Source organism: Engystomops pustulosus, chromosome 6 (genome assembly GCF_040894005.1).
Source record: "Engystomops pustulosus chromosome 6, aEngPut4.maternal, whole genome shotgun sequence".
Lineage (NCBI taxonomy): Eukaryota > Metazoa > Chordata > Amphibia > Anura > Leptodactylidae > Engystomops > Engystomops pustulosus.
Window position 1 is genome coordinate 121937389 of NC_092416.1, and position 25054 is coordinate 121962442.

At 42.4% G+C, this 25054-nt stretch overlaps 2 protein-coding genes across 3 annotated transcripts in view; both read right to left on the reverse strand.

Annotated features, from left to right (window-relative positions):
* Positions 1-14140, reverse strand: part of TM9SF4 (transmembrane 9 superfamily member 4) — a 28347-nt gene extending 14207 nt beyond the window's left edge. Inside the window, exons 1-7 of the mRNA XM_072110741.1 lie at positions 14073-14140; positions 13845-13945; positions 6545-6658; positions 6359-6458; positions 4848-5016; positions 4480-4609; positions 4273-4396 (exon numbers count right to left, since the gene is read on the reverse strand). Coding sequence (XP_071966842.1) covers positions 4273-4396; positions 4480-4609; positions 4848-5016; positions 6359-6458; positions 6545-6658; positions 13845-13859 — 652 coding nt within the window. The 5' untranslated portion in view covers positions 13860-13945; positions 14073-14140. The remainder of the gene's footprint in view (positions 1-4272; positions 4397-4479; positions 4610-4847; positions 5017-6358; positions 6459-6544; positions 6659-13844; positions 13946-14072) is intronic.
* A 5163-nt stretch (positions 14141-19303) lies between these two features.
* Positions 19304-25054, reverse strand: part of HCK (HCK proto-oncogene, Src family tyrosine kinase) — a 39573-nt gene continuing 33822 nt past the window's right edge. For both annotated transcript variants that reach the window (XM_072110743.1, XM_072110742.1), the window contains exons 9-12: positions 22773-23032; positions 22535-22688; positions 20836-20967; positions 19304-20502 (exon numbers count right to left, since the gene is read on the reverse strand). In XM_072110743.1, coding sequence (XP_071966844.1) covers positions 20300-20502; positions 20836-20967; positions 22535-22688; positions 22773-23032 — 749 coding nt within the window. In that variant the 3' untranslated portion in view covers positions 19304-20299. The remainder of the gene's footprint in view (positions 20503-20835; positions 20968-22534; positions 22689-22772; positions 23033-25054) is intronic.

Here is a 25054-nt window from a genome sequence, read left to right on the forward strand (position 1 = left end):
CTACAGTAGGACAGCAACCAGAGATGTAGAAATCCATGAGTAATTGATACAGAAAGTATATTAGAAAATTGTATAACTTGTTATAATATAAAAAAATAACTTCAATTAGCTTTAATGGGAACACCCCTTTAACCCCATAGTACAATAAGACGTAACCTTACGTCTAATTGCGGATGGGGGAGTATGAAGAGGGTTCACGGGTGTTAACCCTTTGATCGCTGCCGGCGGCATTAAAGAGCGCCGCCATCTTGGCTCCGATCGTCACTCTCCGTGACATCATCGTGGAGCAGTGATCTGTCATGACAGCCTCGGGTCACACAAAGACCAGAGGCTATCATGTTTTAGGCCATCTATTACAATGTGCGATTGGGATCAAACAGACAACCTACAGTTAAAGTAAATAGTAAAATAAATAAATAAAAATAAAGTGTTAAAAAATAAAAATTCTAATCGCCCCCCTTTCCCTAGAATTGATATCAATATAAATAAACAGTAAAAATCATAAACACATTAGGTCCGAAATTGCCCGATCAAAATATAATAATGTTTTTTCACTGCGTTTAACCTCGTAACGGAAAATAGCGCCCGAAGTCGCAAATGGCATTTTTTGTCATTTTTATAGAATTTTTTCTATTTTTCAAAAGTGATCAAAAGGTCATTCAGTCCTAAAAATAAAAGCATTGAAACGTCATCAAAAGTCGCAAAAAATTACACCACCCACAGCTTGGTACACTAAAGTATGAAAAAGTTATTAGCGCAAGAAGATGGCAAAATGAAGATTTTTTTTTTTTGTACAGGAGGTTTTAATTTTTGTAAATGTATGAAAACATTATAAAACCTGTACAAATTTGGTATCACCGTGATTGTATTGACCCAATGAAGGAAGTAGACCTGTCATTTGGGGCGCACAGTGAAAGCTGTAAAAAAAAAAAAAAAAAAGCCCACAAGAAATGGCGCAAATGTGTTTTTTCATCATTTTCACTGCATTTAGAATTTTTTTCCCGCTTCCCAGTACACGGCATAGAATATAGAATGCTAGCACTACGAAGTGCAATTTGTTACGCAGAAAATAAGCCCATACACAGCTCTTTACATGGAAAAATTTAAAAGTTAGATTTTTGAAGGTGGGGAGTGAAAAATAAAGACGCAAAAACGAAAAAGGGTCCTTAAGGGGTTAAAGTAACACTCCAGGAAAACCTTTTTTTTTCCTATCCATGCACCACATACCTTAAAGGGGTATTCTCGTCTGGGCATTCACATTCAGTTTGATAAATCTGCCATATATAAACATTTCTTCAATTAGATGTTATTAAAAAAAATGTTCCTGTGTGAAGATAATTTCTCATAAATGTAGTGATTCTGTTCCTTAGAAATGAGATGGCTTCCCCGGATACGGCCACCTCTGCTGGAGGGATTGCACAAATAAACAAAAAGGTTTTGTATATGAAATGTCCTGGAGTTACAGCATGTCCCACAGCCGTCCTGATGGTAATGATCGCTGAATCCAGGAGGTCAGACAGGACTCTATAGCGCAAGTCTGGCCACCGCTGCCAGAGTGTGACGTGGTCGTAACCGAGGAAGCTGATCTCGTTTCTAAGGGACAACATGGCTATGTTTATAGGAAATTATCTTCACACCGGAACATTTTTTTAAATAACATCCAATTGAAGAAATGTTTATATATGAAAGATTAGTTAAACTGAATGTGAATGCCCAGACGAGAATACCCCTTTAATGCTATGTTCATATTAGAATGGGAGAAACCCCATTTCCCTGTCAGTTTCTCTATGCTGTGTTCTATATATTACCCATGATGCGCCAAAAAATGCATCATATGCAGAGTTTGCAAAATATAGTTCATTACCAGAAAGGGAGAGCAAGACCTTCTGTTGGATACACAAATCCATGGAATTTTTATTACATTAAGATAACCTAAGGAATTTTTAGCTAGAAAGCTATAACTAAATAGGATAATACACACTGGGACACATGCATCAAACTTTTGGCTTGCATTTTTATTTTAATTTTTGAGACTTCAAAACACATTTTGGCACACAACTAAGGCTGCCCCTGACCAGGCGTAGAAATAAGCTTGGAACGGATTGCGACTTTTAGCGACTTTTTGCAACTTGTTTTAAAAAGTTTCAAATTCACTGAAGACCAAACGCCACATGTATCAATAATGTAAAAGATACATCTGACCAGTAGAAAAATCACAAAAAACAGACGGACAAAGCCAGGCCAACAATACTTACATGCCCCACTGACTTACATTCATAATAAAAAGAATAGTTTCAATATACTTTCTTTTTGCCAAAACTGGTTACATGATCCCCAATACACAATAATACGTTGATAATAAAGGTGCGACAGTGGCAAGGGCTTTGGGTCGCCCAAGGATCCATAATGTGAGAAATTTTTATTTTGTAAACTTCCCTTCGCTCAACCATTTGTGTAGACTAAGCAGCACAATAAGTACCAGTTACATTCTGATGGAGAGATATATACACTACCGCTCAAAAGTTTGAGGTAATTTTAAAATTTCCTTTAATGCACATTTTCTTTCAATTAAGCCAACATTAAATGTATCATAAGTACACTCTATACCAGCGGTGGCGAACCTATAGCACAGGTGCCCGAGGTGGCACTCGAAACTCTGTGGGCACCCAGGCCTTCACCCCAACTCATAAATTGCCAGATAGGACTCAAGGCTTTCTCCTGTGATCCAACACAGCCCAGGACTGTACTTCTATTGTATTGGTGTCCTCAGGACGCCAATATAATTAAAACCTGATACAGCAGGGATCAATAAGTTACTGCTTAAATTGTCATGTTGGCACTTTGCGAAATAAGTGGGTTTTGGTTGTAGCTTGGGCACTCTGTCTCCAAAAGGTTCCCCATCACTGCTCTATACATTGTTAACGTGGTAAATAACTATTCTAGACTACAAACATCTGGTTTTAATGCAATATTTACATAGGTGTATATGGGCCCATTTCCAACAATCACCACTCCTGTGGTTTAATGGTACATTGTGTTTTGTTTTGTTTGTTCTATGAAACAAAGAATGGCCAGAAAAAAAGAATTTTCATGTGAAACTTGACAGTCCATTCTTGTTCTTAGAAATAAAGGCCATTCCATGTGACAAATTGCCAAGAAAGTGAAGAGTTCCTACAACAGGCTCCAACCATAATAGAAAGACAAGTGAGAGGCCCGCAACACAAATCTAATCAAAGTCTGTAGTTTGAGAAACTGATTGATGCCTAGCAGGTACTCAACTGGCAGCTTCATTAAATAGTACAAACCAAACGCCAAAGTGAACCTCTACAGTGAAAAAGCGACTCCAGTGACAGAGATAAATATCTGAGATGGCTAATAACATAAAAAGATTAATATGGGTAAAAGAACACAGACATTGGACACAAGAAGAATGGAAAAAGGTTGTTATGGACAGAATAATCTAAGTGTGAAGAACATTTGAGAGACTCAGAACAACTGAAAAGTTGCTGAAAGATGCCTGACACCATCTGTCATGGTGGAGGTAATGTGATGGCCTGGGGTTGCTTTGGTGCTGGTAAAGTGGGAGATTTGTACAAGGTCAAATGGATTGTGAATAAGGAAGGCTATCACTCCATTTTGAAATGCCACGTCATACCCTGTGGACAGAGCTTGATTGGAGCCAATTTAATCCCATAACAGGACAATTTAGAAAAACGTAATGGGTAGTGGCACTCCAAAATCCACGCTGGTACTCCTTGTGATGCAATAAATCCTTTATTCATCATTGCAAGTGCATGTACATGGATAACTTACAAGCGCCTGAGATCAACACGTTTTGATGCTATCGTGTCTTAATCATGGTGGAGATCATGAACTATTTAGGGATGAAGCACGCAGCTAGTATTCTGTCTGTAATGGAGTAAGGAGCCCAGTCACCAGATCCCAACCCCATTGAGCTGTTGTGGGAGGAGCTTGCCAATACGCAAAGACTGCCAATCAAGCCAATCCAACTTGTGGGAGGGGCTTCTGGAAGCATGGGGTGAAATTTCTCGAGATAACCTTAGCAAATTTACAGCTAGAATACTAAAATGAGAAAAAAATATTTCAAACCATGTCAATGTCTGAACTATATTTTCTATTCATTTTGCAACTCATTAAAAAAAAAGAAAAAAAAAAGTATGAGGTTTTCAGGGAAAACACAAAATTCTCTGGGTGACCCCAAACTTTTGAGCGGTAGTGTATATGTAGGTAGATAAATGCCACTATCATTACCTTCCATTTTGATGCTCTGTGGGATGACCTCAAACCTCACAACTCTAAATGAGGGCTCTTGGTTTTCTTCAACCTCCTCCCGATGGAAGTACAAATAGAATGATAGGTGATTGTGAATGTAAATCTGAAAGAAGAATTTGTTGCATTGTTAAGGGATGTCTCCATATCATAACCCGGGATCAGGCACCCCTATAATAAGTACATCACCTTGTTATTGTCTGTGAAGCCCAGTCTATAGCCATGCTCAAACTGAACATTTCGCTCCTTTTTCTCATCATCCTCATCATGGCCGAGGTGGACATCCAGCCTGGTGGCCACTGGAAGATTATCTGCAATTCTGAATTCAGGTAAATTTAAAAAAAAGTGATTATAATTCACAGGACAAGTACAAAAATATAAGAAAAAAACAATGCAAGACGAATAAAAGATTATTAGCCCTTAAAAGACATCTACACTGCTTCCATCTCCAGATGTGGGATCAATGCGAGTCATCAGGCCTACACTAGATATGTCCATATAACATAACAGCATCGAAGTCACCAAAAAGTGATAAAGATGAAAGATCATGGACTCACAAGTGTACGTAGTAATCCTCCTGTATCCGCTCTGCTATCAATTTGCTCTCTTCCAATTTTAGCACCAGGGGGCTGCTGGGAGTGTTACATAAAATCTCACATTTCTTGTTATTGTTCATAAGCACCTTGAAGGGGGTGTTAACTATTCGGTCACCTCGTAGGACTTCACCTAATAATGAAGAAAATGCAAGGAATTATGCAACATTCACTACGTTACATGAGCTAGATGGCTTTGCCCTTTAAAAACGAAAAACAACAATTTCATGTGGCTTAAAAAAAAATTGGCTACATATAACGACCACAATACGAGGGCGGTTCAATAAGTACCCGTACTTGACAACAGAGGGTGTTCCTGAGGGAAGTTGGCGTTATCATCGTGTGCTGTCATCTATCAAATGACGGCAAAACAAATCGCAGACTGATTGATAGGTTAGTTTGGATTTGGCAGCCATTTGAGTAAGACGTGTTTCGTGATTCTCGCTAAGATGGAAGAAGGGCAGTATCATTCAGTAATTCGCCTTTTGTTTTTGGATGGGATGGGAAAAAGTGCGAGGAGATAAAAGCAAAGCTGGATGCTTGTTTATGGGGAGCCTCAAAGACGCTTGTAGAGGCTCATTTACTCCCCCCCCCCCCCCCCAAAAAAAAACACCATGTGTAGAAATACGCTTGGTGGTTTTTTGCCGGCTGGGTGCCTGGCTGTCGGCCTTTCAGCGCAGGATTGCAGCAATACAGTGCCGCCCCCTCCTCCCCTGCCGAGCCACGTTGCGGCTGCAATGGAAAGTCATGTGAGTGGAGCTCAGGTCACATGAGGTTCTACATCTGTTGCAGGCTGTTGATGTAAGGCTAGGCCTCAGATATTACTATAATTGTCTTAAGTACCTACAATGATAGGGGCAGTAACAGAATTCTACTCCGGGCTGTGTCCAGTGTGGAATTGTGCAATGAGCTGCGCCAGTACCTGCTGCAGGCTACGGCTAACGAATTTCTGACTTTATCTAGGCTGGTATGCCAGTACAATCCTTTACAACCCCCCATTCAATTCTCTATATCTGTTGTAAGGGGGCCAATTTGTTGCCTTTACAAAGACCAGTTCAGATATAGGGCCACATAAAACTAGAATGTGCATTTCATTATAGAAGATGTCCTGGTTCCTAACCAATGTTTATATGCATGTTTGTTCTTGTTTTGCCTGTTTGTCACAAAGGTGCATGAAGGTGATTCAACAGTTTATTAAGATAAGTGAAATTGTTAGGTTGTCCGCTTTAAAAATTACATTGTTTTGAGGGGGCACTTGTGTATATTTCAATATAATTTATAATGTAAATTTATAGCTTAAAAACGGATTCTGGTTATTTCCAGGGAACTGGTAAGTAGCTTTTACGAAACAAAACTGTAGTGCCCAAATTCTTTGAACTAATTAGAATATTTAGTTACAAACCTAGGACTGCACGAGGGGCACCTACCCTAAGGTGACCACATTGTAACACATACTTAACCACATTGACGCTTACCCAGATTTTCCGCCTTGTAGGTGACCTGTGGTGGCCGGCAGAACGGAAGGGAGTAATATTCATATGGCAGCTGAGTCCGGGAGCTGGTCAGCTTCACAGCCTGCAGAGGAGATGGGTTGGCAGGTAACAGTTGACCACCCACCAGTTATGTGTTACCACAAATCTTGATGGCAGACACTCACTTACCTTTATATCTACAGGATCATTTTGGCGAAAATTTATTGGTGCTACACCAGGGACGTAGAATGCAGTGGCTTTATAGAGCAAGGAGAAGCTGAGCAGCAGCCAGACACCCCTAACCTGGAAGACACAAACAAAGGTATATCTACTAGCATCAAATATAGAAATGCCAAAGACTCATTACCCCATACAAAAAGTAAACATTTTCCTTGTTTGTTGGGTCACTAGCACCTTTCCATGAGCCAGGTATCAGGAATGAACATTCTTAGTCTACAAATTCTACACCCTACAACATGGACTCATACATAATATAAAGTCATCAATGCTGCAGTAGGCACTTACACAAACCATTTAATGGGACTTGTATGTAAGCACAAACATTTAGGAAGGTCATGAGGGTAAAAATTAAGGAGGTTAATGCATGAGACAAGGTCAGAAATGCATTGGTTTCTCACAGACAGAATATAGTATGTTCCCCTTTAACCCATCCATAAACTGAAAAGTTGATAAACTAAAATTGATCTACTCTTCAATCTGTAACACACTTCACCTACTGCGAGTCAGCAGAAAGATGACAGCAGCTTTACAACATTACTCTACCATAAACTCAACTTCACTGGACATCGAAGTCGGACATGCTGTGTTATGCAGTAGTCAGTGGGAAAAAAAAAAAAAGAAAATAACTGATAACTAAAAAAGACAATATTTGTGTCAGAGTTCAGACCGAGCGCAATTCGAGTATAAAATGCTTGAGAGAAAGGGACCCAATACTGCACGCTACACCCAAGAGCTTAACTACTGTAATACTGCTCCTATGCACAACTGCTGCGATTCATCATAATACACACCTCAACTCCTAGGGAACCATGTTATACATGCCTCAGCTGATGCAGAACATAACGTTGTACACACCTCAACAGCAGTGCCCTCTTCGTACATAGTAGCCCACATTGTGTATTTTGCCTGTAGAGCGTGCAGCGTAAAACAGATTCATGAAATGTGGCGCCCGGTCTTAATGAATCTGGCACTCCCTGCACTGCTCCAAAAGATTGAAGCCACAACACAAAACTGGCGCAGACACTTTATAAACGCATGTGCAAGCAGTTTAAACGTTCTCTCTAGTACAAAGTCAGACAGAAAACTGGCACAAAGGCTTTAAAGGGGTTGTCCACAAATAATTAATATTGATTGTGTAATGAAAAGTTATACAGAAAGTATATTGGAAAATTGTATCAATTCTTCACTGTTTTCTAGATCTCTGCTTGCTGTTCTGCTATAAAAAGCTTCTGTGTTTTCTTCCAGTGGATAGAAATCTGTCCATGGTGGCGAGATGGACATGCAGGTGCACGTGTCAGTTATTATCCCACAGTTCTTATTAGGGTGGTGTCACACGTGGCTTTTTGAACCCATTTTAAGTCATGTGCTTACAGTCTGTTAACCCCTTCCCGCACCTTGACGTGATACTACGTCATAGGATGCGGGTCGTTCCCGCACCTTGACGTAGTATCACGTCATGGCGATCACCCGGGCTCAGAAGCTGAGCCCTTGCGATCGCCGCGGGATCCCAGCGGTACGCGGTAGCTGGGATCCCGCAGTAACAGCCGGGATCGCGACTATCGCGATCACGACTTTTTAACCCTATAGACGCCGCGGTCATAGTGACCGCGGCGTCTATGGTGCATCGGCGCGACGATCGGCACCCTCCGTGCAGGGCACGGAGGTGCTGATCGTTGCCATGGCAACCCTGAGGCCCATCAGGTCCCCTGGGCTGCCTATGGCAGCTGCCTGCTAGGATCGTGCACTGTGCACGATCTAACAGTGCAGCTGTCAGCCTATGCAGAATGCATAGGCTGACTATGTAATATGCTGCAATACATTAGTATTGCAGCATATTACAATGAACAAGTGATCAAATGATCACTTGTTCATGTCCCACCCTGGGATAAAATAAAACAGTAAAAAAAAAGTTAAAAAAAAAGGTGCAACTAAAAAAAAATTATCTAAAAAGAATAAAAGTCCCCTTAAGTCCCGTCCCAAGCAGTAATCAAATAAAACATAAAAAAAAATGAAAATCACCAAAAAAACTCAACATATTGGGTATCACAACGTCCGTAACAACCCGTACAATAAAATAAAATGGTCACTGAACCCGTACGGTGAACGCCGTAAAAAAGCACACAAAAAAACCTCACGAAAATTATTAAATTTTCACATCTGACCGCATAAAAAGTGCATAAAAAGTGATAAAAAAGTAAAATGTACCCCAACATGATACCAAGAAAAAGTACAGCTTGTCCCGCAAAAAATAAGCTCTAAACCAGCGCTGTAAACAAAAAAATATAAATGTTCTGCCCATTGTTACATGGCGATACAAAAACAAGCAAATTTCGCACAAATGAGTTCTATATTCTGCAAAACAAGTTAACCATAAAAAAGCCATATAAATGGGGTATCGCCGTAATCGTGATGACCCGTAGAATAAAGATAACGCATTATTTTTATGGTATGGTGAACGTCGGGGGGAAAAAATGCTAAAAACCATAAACAAGAATGATTTTTTTTAACCACCACCAAGAAAGAGTTAATAAAATCTGATTATTAGCTATTCGGCCCCCCCGTAAATTATGTACCTGAAAAGTGGATCTCATCCACAAAAAAATAATCCCCCATATGTCCAAATTACAAAAAAATAAACATTTTATAGCCTGTAAGATGTGACATTGCAGATCTGCTCTGAATGGCGCCTCCTTCCGTTCTATGCCCGGCCGTGCGGCCTTACAGCAGTCACCACCACATATGGGGCATCCTCATACTCGGGAGACGTTGGGTATCAAACTTTGTGGAGTTTTTTGTCATTTAATACTTTGTGACGGTTTAATTTTTGGCCAAAATTAATATATTGTCTAAAAAAAATTACAAATGTAAATTAGACCTCCATTTTGTTTTAACCACTGTGAAGCATCTAAAGGGTTAACATACTTCTTAAAGTTGATTTTTTTACACATTGAGGGGTGTAGTTTCTAAAATGGCGTGATACATGGGGTTTTAATGCTGTTTAGGCCTCTCAAAGTCAGTTAAAGCTGAGGAGGTGCCTCTAAATAAGGGTTTTGGCGTTTTTCCTAAAAATGAGAAAAATTGCTCCCAAAATTCTGAACCTCCTAACAACCTAGAAAAGAGAGAAGATGCATAAAACCCTGTTCCGATATAAAGCAGACATTCGGGAAATGTTAGTTATAAAGTTACTTGGGTGCTATGACTATCTGCCTGAAAAGCAGAACATTTTGAACTATGAAAATGAAGAATTTTTAGAAATTTTTGCCAAATTTCAATTTTTTTCATGTCTAAACAAAAAAGATATCATCAAAATTTTAATATTACTTTGAAGTACAATGTGTGACGGTAAAACAATCTCAAAATCCCCTGGATATGTTAAAGTGTCAAAAAGTTATAACCTCCTATAATGACACAGGGCAAATTTTAAAAATCAGGCCTGGTCCTAAAGGTCTAAAATGGCATAGACACGAAGGGGTTAAAATATGCTTTTTTTTTTTTTTTTTTAACGCATCCATTTTTGTCCGGACAAACACGGATTCGTTTTTTAACGGACTGAAAACGCATGACTTAACACAGGTTCAAAACGCCACAGGTTCAAAACGCTTGGAAACGCAAACAAAGTCGCGCCCACTGGGCCCGATCGTATGAGCGTTTCTATGGAAACGCCTGCGATCGGGAACGAGCCGCCGGTGTTTCGCGTTAAATTAACGCAAAACACCAGCCGCTCGTTCCCGATCGCAGGCGTTTCCATAGAAACACTGATGCGATCGGGCCGAGGCCCGCCCTGGTGGGCGCGACTTTGTCTGCGTTTGCAAGCGCAGACAAAGCGCCACGTGTGGCGCCAGCCTAATACTAATGTTTCATGCATCTGCGTGTCCATCACAGGACCATGGACAGATTTCTATCCAGTGAGAGTAAACACAGAAGCTTTCTATAGAAGGACAGCAAGCAGAGATCTAATTAATAATAATTCCTATTTATATAGCGCACAAAGATTATGCAGCACAAAACAGAGCTTGCCAAATCAGTCCTAGAAAACAGCGAGGAATTAATACAGAAAGTATGTTGGAAAATTATAACTTTTGCTTACACAATATCAATTATTTGTTAAAAGTGGACAGCCCCTTTAACCCCTTAACGCTCAGCGTCCGATATATCGGACGCTGAGCTCAATGACTTAGCGCTCAGCGTCCGATATATCGGACGCTGAGCCCATGCCGGTTCAGCTCAAGATCTGAGCCGAACCGGCATCGGGAAACACGGGGTGCCGGCTGTAACTAATAGCCGGCACCCCAGTGTAACACCCGCGATCGGAGTTGACTCCGATCGCGGGTGCTTAACCCGTTAAATGCCGCGGTCAGCGCGACCGCGGCATCTAACATGCCTCTGGGGGGTCTTTCCCCCACGATCGGCCCCCCGAACCGTTTTCGGGGGGCGCCGATCGTTGCTATAGTAACTCTGGGGTCCGATCTGGACCCCAGAGTTACCTGCAAGAATTGCCAGTAAGATGGCGTCTGTGACGTCATCTTACTGGCACAGTGCCAGCCTATGCAAGTGTATAGGCTGACACTGATAATACTCTGCAATACATGAGTATTGCAGAATATTATCATGAAGAAGCAATCAGATGATTGCTTCTTCATGTCCCATGGTATAAAAGTGAAAAAGTAAAAAAAAAAATGTTATTCAATAAAAAAATAAAGTAATAAATCACTAAAAATGCCCAAAACCCCCAAAACATATAAAGAGACATATAACTAAAAAAAAAGTCTAAATCATAACACAAACCCCACATATATAGTATCACCGCGTCCGTAACAACCCGTAGAATAAAAGTAAATCATTATTGAACCCCCACGATAAACGCAGTAAAAAAAAACTGCTATAAACCTTCCAAAAATTATGATTTTTAGCTATTCAATCCCACAAAAAATGCTATAAAATGCGATCAAAAAACCATGTGTACTCCGACATGATACTGGTGCAAAGTACAACATGTCCCGCAAAAAATAAGCCATCAACCAGCTCCGTAGCCAAAAAAGTAACAATGTTATGCCACTTGGAAGACGGCAATACATAAATGATAGATTTTTCCCCACATTAGGGTTTTGTTTGACAAATTTAGTAAAACGTCAGAAAATATATTCAAGTCTGGTATCCCCGTAATCGTATCGACCCATAGAATAAAGATAACATGATTATTAGTCTATACGGTGAACACAATAGGTGATACCAACCCCAAAATGGTAACAATGGAAAAAGCATCTCATCGCACAAAAAAAATGGCATCACATGGCCCCAATAACGCAAAAGCGAAAATTTTATAGCCTTCAAAAGGGGCCAATGAGGAAACTAAAATCCTGACAGCTGCAGGGCTCTCCTTCCCTTCTGCGTCTCGCTGTGCGCCCATAAAACAAGTAACGGCCACATGTGGGGGGTCTTTGTACTCAGGAGAAATTGCAGAACAAATTGTATGGTGGGTTTTCTCTTTTTATATTTTGGAAATGTGTAAATTTTAGGGCTAAATGAACGTATAAGGGAACAATTTGACTATTCTAAATTTCACCTCCATTTTTATTCAATTACTATGAAGATCTCAAGGGGTTAACAATCTTCATAAATGCTGTTTCTGATAGCTTGAGGGGTGCAAATTTGAAAATGGGTTGGTTATATAGGGGGTTTTGATGCTAAATATGTAAAATTTCATTCCAAACTGTATTTATCCCCAAAATAGTCAATTCTGAAAATCCGGAAAAGCGATATTCTTTTTGTAAGCCGCGTGACATCAAAATAAATTATCCAGACATTTCAGAAATTATGAAAATGTAAAGTAGACAAATGGGAAATGTTATTCAGCAACTTATTTAGGTGGTAAATCTATCTGCCTGGAAACGCAATGATTTTGAATTTCGAAAATGGCAAATTTTTCAAAAAATTTATCATATTTTCTTTTTTTTTGTAAATAAACGCAAAACTTATCAGCCAAAATTTACCACTAAAATGAAGTACAACATGTGGGGAAAAAACAATCTCAGAATCGTTTTGATAAGTAACAGTGTTCAAAAGTTATAACCATACAAAGCGACGCAGGTCAGAATCCAAAAAATCGGGCTGAGCCTTAACCTGCAAAATGGCTGCGTCCTTAAGGGGTTAATAAATGTGGGCAAGAGTTTGTTTGTAAACCACCTCTTATACCTGTGTTTAAATGTTGGTGGTGCACGTGCCCCCCATCATGGACCAGATCAGTGATTTCAAAGACCTGCGCACTGGTGATGATACTCACAGCGAATCCCTGCAAAGCCCTCCATCATGGAAAATCATTCTTTGTATACTCTAACTTCGACCTGCGTGGCAAGTCATATAATTGACCTAGCCACGTCCAGAGTTATGTGAATTGCATCACTAGAGACGTGGTAAGCTACATTTGGCTAGGTCTGGTGTCCTTCCTGACAAACTAGTGAAGCACAGACTGCCCAGATCTGTCAGGCTGCAATCACATGTTCTATTTGCAGTACACCACCTCTGGAAATGTACTCCATCTAAATTTTATAGCCCACAATCCAGAAGCATTACAGCCTCTAAAAGCTCAATTAACACACCAACAAGGCGACTCTTGTACAACAGACACTACAGGCATCAGGCTGTCATGTTAGAAGAAGGTTGCCTCATATAACTAGGGCATTAAAGGGGAGGATACCAGATCTGTAACATAGAAGTGCATATGATTAAACTAAGCTCCAGTTCACACCTCAGATACTCCATCAGCTATTATTGGGCGTGGAGGTATAATGGAGACACTTGTTCTTTATGTTCCCCCACAATAACAGCCTATGGAATAACTTGAGGTGTGCACTGGCCCTATGTCGGGGTCTGGAGCGTTCAGTAATGTAAGGTGGCTCCTTATATGTGGCGGGGGAGGGGTTGCTGCTGTCACTGTAACACAAAGTCATTGAGGGTTCAGCCCCCAATATTACAGAGGAGGGATCTGTCCTATATGATAACTGTGGAGATATATGAAGCTGTATATATGTCGGGCTCTGGTGTGGTGTACCCAAATAATAGAAGGGGGGTTGTAGAGATCCCCACTTCCGGGATCTCAGGCCCCTCAGCTCCATTTCCGGTTCCGCTCGCACCTCCATTGCTTTCTGCCGGACGCTGTGTCAACCGGGCAGTCCTGTTTACCTCCAACCTACATGTATTACCCCCCCCAGTAAACCCCAAACCCAACGGAGACACCGACACCAACACTTACCGCAACGGCCGCCATCTTGGATCCACGTGTCCCTCCTTACGTCGGCGGAAGTGACCAGTCCCTTGACTACCGTGGTTTATTACCATGGAAACCGGCATCGCCTGGAAATGGTTATAAATTTATAACATGAGTGACTCCCGGGAGTACATCTTACTAGACGTCTCCTGACACGGAGTTATGTTTTGGTATTCAGATGTTCCGGGTGATGCGTTGCGCTGACTTTCTGACCTTTCACCCTGCACATGACAGGGGGCCCAGTCCTGACTGGGCTAATCACGAGTCTATGTGGCCGAGCTCGGCTCTGATCTGTTATTGGTAGTGTAAGACACTGCAAGGAGATTAAATCAACTGTGATTATTATATTAATATGAGGCAGCGATTGTTATCCTGCTAAAATAGGACATTGGTGATGTGATAATGAGGAGACAATGACATCTGTGATGGCATCTCTGGCTGGCATTTTAATAAGATGTTGTCTGTGGCTGGCACTCTAAGGGTGCTGTCACACGTTCATACTACGACAGTGGGTATTCTCTAGCTTTGTAGACATAGAGGACTGTTGATTTTCTCATGTATGTAGCACTTTTGGCACTTTATTCATTTTTATGATCAGGCTGAGAATTTCTTGGGAGGTATAATATCACTACTCAGTGATTGACAGGGGGCAGTTACGGTGTACCTACACCAGGTCACTGTACATTGTTTTGGTCTGTACATCATGTGTTTTAAATGTTTTTAAGAGTGTTGTTTATTGTCTGTCTTGTACTAATAAAATTTGATATTTGATTTTGCATTACCCCATGAGCCTCTTGGATGCACTCTTCTTCTTATGTTTTGGTTTGACTTTGTCCTTTGTGCATTCGGCTCACATATACCTGGGCTGTGCTACACCCTTTGGTCTATTTCACGCTGTCACACGTTTGCAATTGCAGCCTAAACGCCTGCGATCGGGAACGAGCCAACGGTGTTTTGCGTTACTTTAATGCAAAACACCGGCAGCTCGTTCCCGATTGCAGGGGGTTTCCCTAGAAAAGCCGATGCGATCGGGCCGTGCCGTTCTTTTTTGAAAACGCATCAGTTTTTGACAGGTTTGATCAATTATGTTAATTCAAACCTGTCAAAAACTGATACGTTTTTTAAAAAAACATGCGGTTTTTGATTGACTGCTTAAAAACGGCCCAAAATCACGTTCAAAACACCATGTGTGCCATCACCCTAATGAGGAGACGTCTGTGGCCGGCCCTCACGTGAGGCGACGCCTGTGGCCGGCCCTCACGTGAGGCGACGCCTGTGGCCGGCCCTCACGTGAGGCGACGCCTGTGGCCGGCCCTCACGTGAGGCGACGCCTGTGGCCGGCCCTCACGTGAGGCGACGCCTGTGGCCGGCCCTCACGTGAGGCGACGCCTGTGGCCGGCCCTCACGTGAGGCGACGCCTGTGGCCGGCCCTCACGTGAGGCGACGCCTGTGGCCGGCCCTCACGTGAGGCGACGCCTGTGGCCGGCCCTCACGTGAGGCGACGCCTGTGGCCGGCCCTCACGTGAGGCGACGCCTGTGGCCGGCCCTCACGTGAGGCGACGCCTGTGGCCGGCCCTCACGTGAGGCGACGCCTGTGGCCGGCCCTCTAGTGAGGCGACGCCTGTGGCCGGCCCTCTAGTGAGGCGACGCCTGTGGCCAGTCTGCTACCAGTAATGTACAAATAAAAACAAGTGTGTCTCAAATAGTTGGACTCTTGCATGATCAGCGCATATCTATTGTGACTATAAAGTCTGTTTTTGGCGTGATGGCTGCTGCTGGGCTCACCCCCTGGGTGATCAGTCCTAATCAGTCCTAAACAGGTAGGTTGATTAGATTGTGAGCCCCATTGTGGACAGGGACTGATTTGGCAAACTCTGTGCAGCGCTGCATCATCTGCATGCGCTATATAAATAAAGGAATTGTTAGTATTACAAGGGATGAAAAAATTGACAGAAATGTTGGGTCCCTGAGTGCTTCTTGTTGCGTTGCATATAGATCATGCTTGATTGTTTTTTTTATTGTTTTCATAAAAATTTAATTGAAATCACACGTGGCGTTTTGAACCCGTTTTTGGGCCGTTTTTATGCAGTTTTTTTTAAAACGCATCTGTTTTTGACCGGTTTTAACAATTATCTTAATTAAAACGGATACGTTTTTTTAACGGACTGCGCTGTGGACAAGAAACCTTGTATGATCGTCATAGAAATCTGATGCAACCGAACAGATGCACCAACATTGTTTCAGTTATTAAAAACAGACACTTTTACTACCAGCCTCTCGCCACCAGCACACTTATTCAGTGAAGCTAGTATATACCAGTATAGTATACACTCACCGGCCACTTTATTAGGTACACCTGTCCAACTGCTCGTTAACACTTAATTTCTAATCAGCCAATCACATGGCGGCAACTCAGTGCATTTAGGCATGTAGACATGGTCAAGACAATCTCCTGCAGTTCAAACCGAGCATCAGTATGGGGAAGAAAGGTGATTTGAGTGTCTTTGAACGTGGCATGGTTGTTGGTGCCAGAAGGGCTGGTCTGAGTATTTCAGAAACTGCGGATCTACTGGGATTTTCACGCACAACCATCTCTAGTGTTTACAGAGAATGGTCCGAAAAAGAAAAAACATCCAGTGAGCGGCAGTTCTGTGGGCGGAAATGCCTTGTTGATGCCAGAGGTCAGAGGAGAATGGGCAGACTGGTTCGAGCTGATAGAAAGGCAACAGTGACTTAACTCGCCACCCGTTACAACCAAGGTAGGCAGAAGAGCATTTCTGAACGCACAGTACGTCGAACTTTGAGGCAGATGGGCTACAGCAGCAGAAGACCACACCGGGTGCCACTCCTTTCAGCTAAGAACAGGAAACTGAGGCTACAATTTGCACAAGCTCATCGAAATTGGACAGTAGAAGATTGGAAAAACGTTGCCTGGTCTGATGAGTCTCGATTTCTGCTGCGACATTCGGATGGTAGGGTGAGAATTTGGTGTCAACAACATGAAAGCATGGATCCATTCTGCCTTGTATCAACGGTTCAGGCTGATGGTGGTGGTGTCATGGTGTGGGGAATATTTTCTTGGCACTCTTTGGGCCCCTTGGTACCAATTGAGCATCGTTGCAACGCCACAGCCACAGAGTATTGTTGCTGACCATGTCCATCCCTTTATGACCACAATGTACCCAACATCTGATGGCTACTTTCAGCAGGATAATGCGCCATGTCATAAAGCTGGAATCATCTCAGACTGGTTTCTTGAACATGACAAGGAGTTCACTGTACTCAAATGGCCTCCACAGTCACCAGATCTCAATCCAATAGAGCATCTTTGGGATGTGGTGGAATGGGACATTCGGATGTGCAGCCGACAAATCTGCGGCAACTGTGTGATGCCATCATGTCAATATGGACCAAAATCTCTGAGGAATGCTTCCAGCACCTTGTTGAATCTATGCCACGAAGAATTGAGGCAGTTCTGAAGGCAAAAGGGGTCCAACCCGTTACTAGCATGGTGTACCTAATAAAGTGGCAGGTGAGTGTATACCAGCTTCACAGCCAACATGGGTTCTCATCACTGGAACTGAACTGCAATCGGGAAATACGGGGTTTCAGTTGTAATTTATGGCTGATATCCCCGTGTAACACCCGTTAGGGCCGTTCCACACTTGCGAGTGTGATGCGATGAACTCACATCACACTCGCAACGCATGCTGCTCGGTTCGCACGGCCTGAACGCTGCACACCGGGAGTGAACTAAGCATGTCAGTTCAGTCCCGGATTGCAGCGTCCGGGCCATGCGATCTGAGCAGCATGCCTTGCGAGTGTGATGCAAATTCATCGCATCACACTCGCAAGTGTGGAACGGCCCTTAAATGCCACGGTCAACGCAACTGCATCATTTAAACGCCTACAGGGAGATTCCCTGCCCAATAACGCCCAAAATCGATTGTTGCTTTGACAGCCCCAATAAGACCTCTCAGTATTGCAGGGTATTATAATTAACAAGCAATCGAATGATAAAAAAAAAAACCTGTTCACCAACTTTTGTGATACAGACACTTCTTGAATATCTGTGCAAGCAGTTTAGAAAGAACGTGCAAAGTCCGTCAGAAAAACTGGCACAAAGCCCTTAGTAAATGTGCCCATTACCTTTTGTTACTATGCAGAAATGATCATATACCAAATGACAGAACCAGAGATGTGTCCCTGAAATCATGGGGATGCTAGGAATCCCGTGTCCCTATGCCTGATTAGTACAAATGCAGTAATTATCCCATACGATGAACATTGTAACAGGAAATCTCTAGATCACAACTTTTTTTTACCTTTCCCCTACTTATAATAAATTTGGAGGAAAAGTCATGGAGGAAGTATGTAAAAGACATTTTTTTTCAAAATATTTTAATTTTGTTTTAAAGGTATTAAGACATAACAAACCTATAAAATTGATGTGAATGTACTGACCCAAAGAATAAATGTGAGGTGTAATTTGGACCGCAGAGTGAAAGCTGTAAACACAGAATGCAAAGACTATGCAGCAACTGTGTTTCCATTATCTGGAGGGGCTAGGTTCACTCCTGCACTATGCATACAAATTTAGGATAAACTGATCAAAAGGTTGTACAGTTTCCAAAGTACAATTGTACAAAGTACCTGTGATCATACTGACCGAAAGTCATTTGGACCACAAGTGTGAAACCAGTAAAAACAAAGCCTTCAAAGGGGTTTTCCCCACAAACAAAAGTTAGGCTCTACCCACGAGATAGGGCCTAAATTGCTGACAGTGGGGGTCTCAGTTGCTCCGTCAGACTAATGGAGCAGACACAAAATTTTTAGGGGTTGTACCAAGTTGTCATGTTCCACAGGATAGGGGATAACTGACCATGAGGCTCCAGCTGTTGGGACCCCCTTTGATCATGAGAAGGGGACCCCCCAGCAATCCGGAGAACATGGGTGTCATTCACTAATATGGGAGTGTCAGGATAGGGGATAACTTGAAAACTTGGTAAACAACTTTAAATGCTTCTACTAGGAGGTAAACCTTGCCCCACAGATAGTAAGCCCTCCTATGACTTTAAAGGAAAAATAAAAAAGAATGGCTTTTGTAATTTGGGAAGTTAAAAACAAAGGCAAAATAGAAAACTGCTTCTCACAAATCACATATGGATTTGTGAGATGCTGAAAATATGGCCTTGTGCAATGCTGGGTTCTGTGATGGTGATAACTTAAGAAGAGTGTCCCATTCCTGAATTTATATAATTGCATTCACATAAATTGGAGCTATGCAGTAACTATGTTAGATGTAACTCATAATCCACTATGTTGGAGTTCTTTAATTGCCAAGCATCCAATCAATAAAAAGGGTAATCCCAGGGACTAACATGTACCCAACTTGTTACAATACGTATTACTTCCACAAGCGATAATCACACAGTGCAAAGAGCTGTAAATGTATGCATTGTATTCAATACAGAAAACAAAGATTTTGTATATCTGTTAAAACATTTGTTGATTACAATATGAAAGTGATGAAGTGCTGCATGCCCTGTTCAGTGACAGTGCTGGCAAAAATTATTCAGTATACACAGTGCTTTTTTAAGGACCAGAAAAGAAAGATTGAATATAACCAGTGGAATCAGGGCTGATGGGTTTTTTGGTACAGACTGTGCATGTCTCCAGTATTCAGGTGGTGAATTCTCCAATGTATTCTGAGGTCTCTGAGTACCTAATGCTCACTCTAGCGAATGTCCAGTGTTCCACCATAGTCTATGGAATACACCCTGGTATACACAGTGCTCACCCATTGTACACACTGCTGGTTCAGTCTTCAGTCTATGGAGACCTCCTTTATCTCCAGTGTACATAATCCTTCCTCAGAATTTCCAATGTATACCACGCTATTTAAGTATGTAGCCTAAAAAAGCAATTCAATCTGCATGGTACACACTGCTGGTTTATAATATTCTGTGTATGCAGTGCTTTATCAGTCTCTTACATCCCCTCTCCAGTCTTCATAGAACTACATACAGTATGTACTGTGCTGGCTCAGTCTGCAGTGTACACAATGTAGCAACAATTCAGTCTAGAACAAAATTGAACAATATACATAGCGCTGGTTATTTCAGTGTCCATCGGCTACTACACCAGTATAATTAGAAAACAAATCAGTTTCTACTACACCATTTACACAAATAGGTAGGAAAGTATCCAAATCCTTTATAACTATTAATCATACTTCATTGATAATTGTTACATTTTGCAAACACGATTGATTCGTCGTCTGACTGTTAATCTAGGCAACACAAACGTGTTAATAGACAGTAACCTATAATGGGTGGGCAGCAGATCTGCTGTAGTAGTGCAATGCACTATTGATGACTTGCAGTGATGTGGCTGGGAGATCTGAATAATCAGTGGCATTAGGGATGACATGGAATTTTTCATGGCTGCTGCTGGTACTGGCTTTCTGTAGCAGTAAAAAAATCTTCCAAGACGCCTTGCAGATATTCGAAGGTTGGTCGCTGCTCTGGGCTTTGTTGCCAGCACTGTAGCATGATGCCATAGAACTCTTGAGGGCAGTTGGCTGGGCATGGCATACGATACCCACGCTCCAGAGCGGTGATTACCTCTAGATTGGACATTCCTGGAAGAAAAGCAATACATTTTTACTTAAGTGTTAATAGATTTTTTTTGTCTGTCTTATGAGTGTGTTCATACAATTAAAGCTGTATCACAACAACATTGTAAAAATCTGCAATCATTTTTACGTGGTTTAAGGTGCTGCTTTTTCATTTAACAAGTTAAACACATTTATTGAGCAGGCCACATCTCAGTTCTGCTGCAGTATAATTGCAATGTGTGAACACACCCTAAGGTGCATTGTACATTTGGCTCTGATTTATAGTGAACATTACCTAGTTCAATCCACATGATGCCCACTTTCAATGACCGCATATGTTAAACATCATGCTCTTACCTGGATATGGGGTCCTTCCATATGTAATAATTTCTGTCATAAGGATGCCAAATGACCAGACATCAGACTTGATGGTGAAGGAACCGTAGTTTGCTGCCTCTGGTGCTGTCCATTTAATGGGAAATTTGGCTCCTGAAAAATAATGGAAATAAGGAAATTTACCATCAAAATCCATCCTGATAAACCAGGAACACTTGCTCATAGATCCAGACACAGTGATTGTGGTAATCTTCTTATATTTATTATCTATGACCTTTTTCCTTCTAAAAAGCTTTCAAAATGACGTTAATGAGCCAGAAAGGCTCTTGTGTTTTTAAAAGAGCCCCTCTGTGCTGCAGCATCACAGGCTGTTACACTGTCTCCCTCAGCACTTCCCTCTCCTTCTGCATGATGTAATCTCACACAGTGGGAGGGGGAAGTGCTCCTGCACAGTGCTACAGCTTGTGAAGCTACATTATGGAGATAACAGCAATTCTGGCTCTATATCATATTTTTAAAGTTAATCATCGTGTGTGCACTAAAACACCTTCATTATATAATTGAGAAGGATCCCTCTTATAATGACCATTACTGGGCTCCATTGGGCTGGCTTCACACAAGCAAGTTTGATAAGATAACTAGACTCATTTCAGCAAGCACATGCAGCAAGCATGACTAATCAAACTTGCCTTATAGTGCTGGCAATCGTTTTCCCACTACATTACAATTCAGCATTAAAACCATTATTGAGCTTAATAGGCCACTCACAGTACCCTAAGGCCGGCGGCAGACATGGCGTTTTGAACCAGTTTTTGGGCCGTTTTTTAAAGAGAACCCGTCATGCAAAATAACCCCATAAACTAAATATATTTTCATAAACTGCCATTAGAAAGCATTTCCCCTATCCCTTTATTGTCCCTCTACATGCCTGTAAACCTAAGCAATGAGGTCCTAAAGCTGTATGCAAATGACATGTGAAATGTCCAATGAGTCATTAGCATATTCAAGCTGTCCAGCTTATTCATGAGTGGGAGGTAAAGCCACCCCCCCAGTGCATGACTGACAGCCTGTATAATGATGTGAGGCTGTATAATGATGTGCTTCCTGGTGCTGGTGCCCCCTGCAGCCTGTGTGTGTATAGGAGAGATACAACAGCTCCAGGCAGCCATGTTATAGCAGAACATGTCAGGTACTTGTGTAGCTGATGTCTGTGTCTCTGTGTATTAGGAGGATGCAGCATGTCAGCAGATGCAGCACACACACTAGCAATGCTTTACTATACATTACACACAGACATGAGCAGGGGGAGGAGATAGGAGGGGTAACAGGGGTGACATCACTGCCTCTGACCATGTGAGCAGCCTCATTTGCATAATAAAGAATAGATGATTTTATAATGATTAATGAATGAATTGACTAGATAAAGGTTGGGATGGAATCCTAGTGAGCTGCTCCAACAGGTAGTAGTGACAGGACAAGTGACACAGACCTATTGACAGGTGTCCTTTAAGCAGTCTGTAAAAAACGCAGGTGTTTTAACGGGCTGCTTATAAACGGCCAAAAAACGGGTGCAAACCGCCACGTGTGATGCCGGCCTATAACTGAACCCTTCTTCTGTTGCCCCTCAGTGGACCCCATTAAAGTGCCAGTCACTGATCCTTAATAGTAGGTAGTCTTACTTGTGGAAGTTCAAATAGTTCCTGTTACAACCTATATTTACCCTCTCTTGCTGTATACTCGCTGTCCTCGATCACTCGAGCCAACCCAAAGTCTGCAATTTTACATGCCATAGCTGAAGACACCAGGCAGTTTGCAGCTCTCAGATCCCGATGAATGTAATTCTTCTGTTCAATGAACCACATTCCCTCTGCAATCTGTGTGTGTAAAAAGCAGGAATGTAAGAAATCATGACAAATGGCCTGAGAAGTGAACACACTGACTGGGTCCATGAGCCTTACCTGGGCGGAAAAGTCAATAAGCTGTGGCAGTGACAAATAATTCCCTTCCTGGCTCTTGAGGAAGTCTAGGAGGCTGCCTTTCTCCATGTATTCAGTAATAATATATATGGGTTCTTCCTGGGTCACTACAGCATGAAGACGAACAAGACGGTCATGCTGCAAGGTCTTCATTAGGTTGGCTTCTTCCAGAAAGGCCTCGGGAGACATACTACCTGGCTTCATGGTTTTCACAGCGACCTGTGTATGTCCATTGTATGTTGCTGCAAGTCAGAGAAATGTGGGAAAATATGACAAGATTATACAGTAACTGTAGTGTATGGTATATGATACCGTCTGCTGAGACAAGGTCTTTGTGTGATGAAGCATGTTAAGATGGTCTATCTAAGCTGGCATGTGTGATATTGTCTGCTAAACAAGTGCATCTTACTTATGTGACAATTACATGGATCTATAGCAAGGGCCAGGAACCTTTTTGGCTGAGAGAGCCATGAACACCACATATTTTAAAATGTAATTCTGTGTGAGCCATACAATATGCACATGCCTCCCAGTAGATAGGTATTCACAGCAATTCCCCTCTAGTAGATAGGTAGCCCCAGTACATGGCCCCCAGTAAATAGGTAGACACAGCACATGCCCCACAGTAGAAAGGTAGCCAAAGCACATGCCCCCCAGTAGAAAGGTAGCCCCAGCACATGCCCCCCCCCAGTAGAAAGGTAGCCCCAGCACATCCCCCCCCAGTAGATAGGTAGCCCCAGTGCGTGCCCCCAGGAAAGAGGTATCCACATCACAGGGCCCCCAGTAAACAGGTAGCCACAGTACATGCCCCCAAATAGATAGGTAGCCCCAGTACATGCCCCCCAGTAGATAGGTAGCCACATCACATGGCCCTCAGTAAACAGGTAGCCAAAGAACATGCCCCCCAGTTGATAGGTAGTTCTAGTACATGCCCCCAGTAGATAGGTAGCCCCAGCAATGCCCCCAGTATATTTGTAGCCACAGCACCCAAATAGACAGGTAGGTCCAGCACATGCCCCCAAGTAGATAGGTAGCCACAGCACATGCCCCCCAGTATATTGGTAACCACGGCACATGCCCCCCAGTAGAAAGGTAGCCCAGGCACATGCCCTCATTACATAGGTAGCCACAGCACATGACCCTCCAGTAGATAGGTAGCCACAGCACTTACTCCCAAATAGATAGGTAGCCACAGCACATGCCCAAGGTAGATAGGTAGTCATAGCACATGCCCCCAGTACAAATTGGAAAAAGCGAGCAGCACTCCAAAGGTAGAATTCAAAAGTTGGTGATCTTTATTGAGGCAAGTGGCAACATTTCGGTGCCACTTGCCTCAATAAAGATCCCCGACTTTTGAATTTTACCTTTGGAGTGCTGTTCGCTTTTTCCAATTTGTATCTGCGTAAGGACCAAGCCAGGACCTTGGTGGGCTTTGCACCCCCCTCATTAAGGGTTCCATAAAGCTGTGCGGACCTGAACTCTACTTTTTGTATTACATGCCCCCAGTAGATAGGTAGCCACAGTAAATACCTCTCAGTAGACAGGTAGCCCCACCACAGTCCCCCAGGCCCCATTAGATAGGTAGTCACAGCACATGCCTCTCAGTAGATAGGTAGTGCCAGTACATATTTGTCCCCAGTAGATAGGTAGTCACAGCAAAAAAAAAAAAAGGAATACTCACCTACCTGCTCTCCTTTCAGCGGCTTCTCATTTCTCCCGCGCTCTTCTCTATGACCCAGGCACAGCTGCCATTGTTACTTTGAAGTGGTGCCTGGTTGATACAGAGGAGTGGATGCTGCTCTACTCTACTCACAGGAGCTATCACCTAACCGGTAACATCCCTTCCTGCATCCAGTGATCATCACTGTGTGTGTCTTAGATGTACACACTGCCCATCGCTATTAATCAATGATTTGTCTGCGAGCCAGATGCAGCCATCAAAAGAGCCACATCTGGCTCCCGATTCATAGGTTCCCTACCCCTGATCTATACGTTTGTTGACTTTAAAATACCACATATGAAGCTGAATTCAGAGTTTAACTTGAAGGCAGCATGCCTACAGATCCATTGTATTCTCTCATGATGCTAAATGGGTCCATGTATACTGCTTCTCAAGATGGATACGCTGCAGTGGCCCCTTAACAGAGTGACCTACACATATCAAATAATAATATGTCATAAATATTCCGACTGTCCCTCTAACTTTGGTCTATAATGTGCAATTTTTGTCACCTTCCTTTTCTTTTTATACCAAATCCTAAACC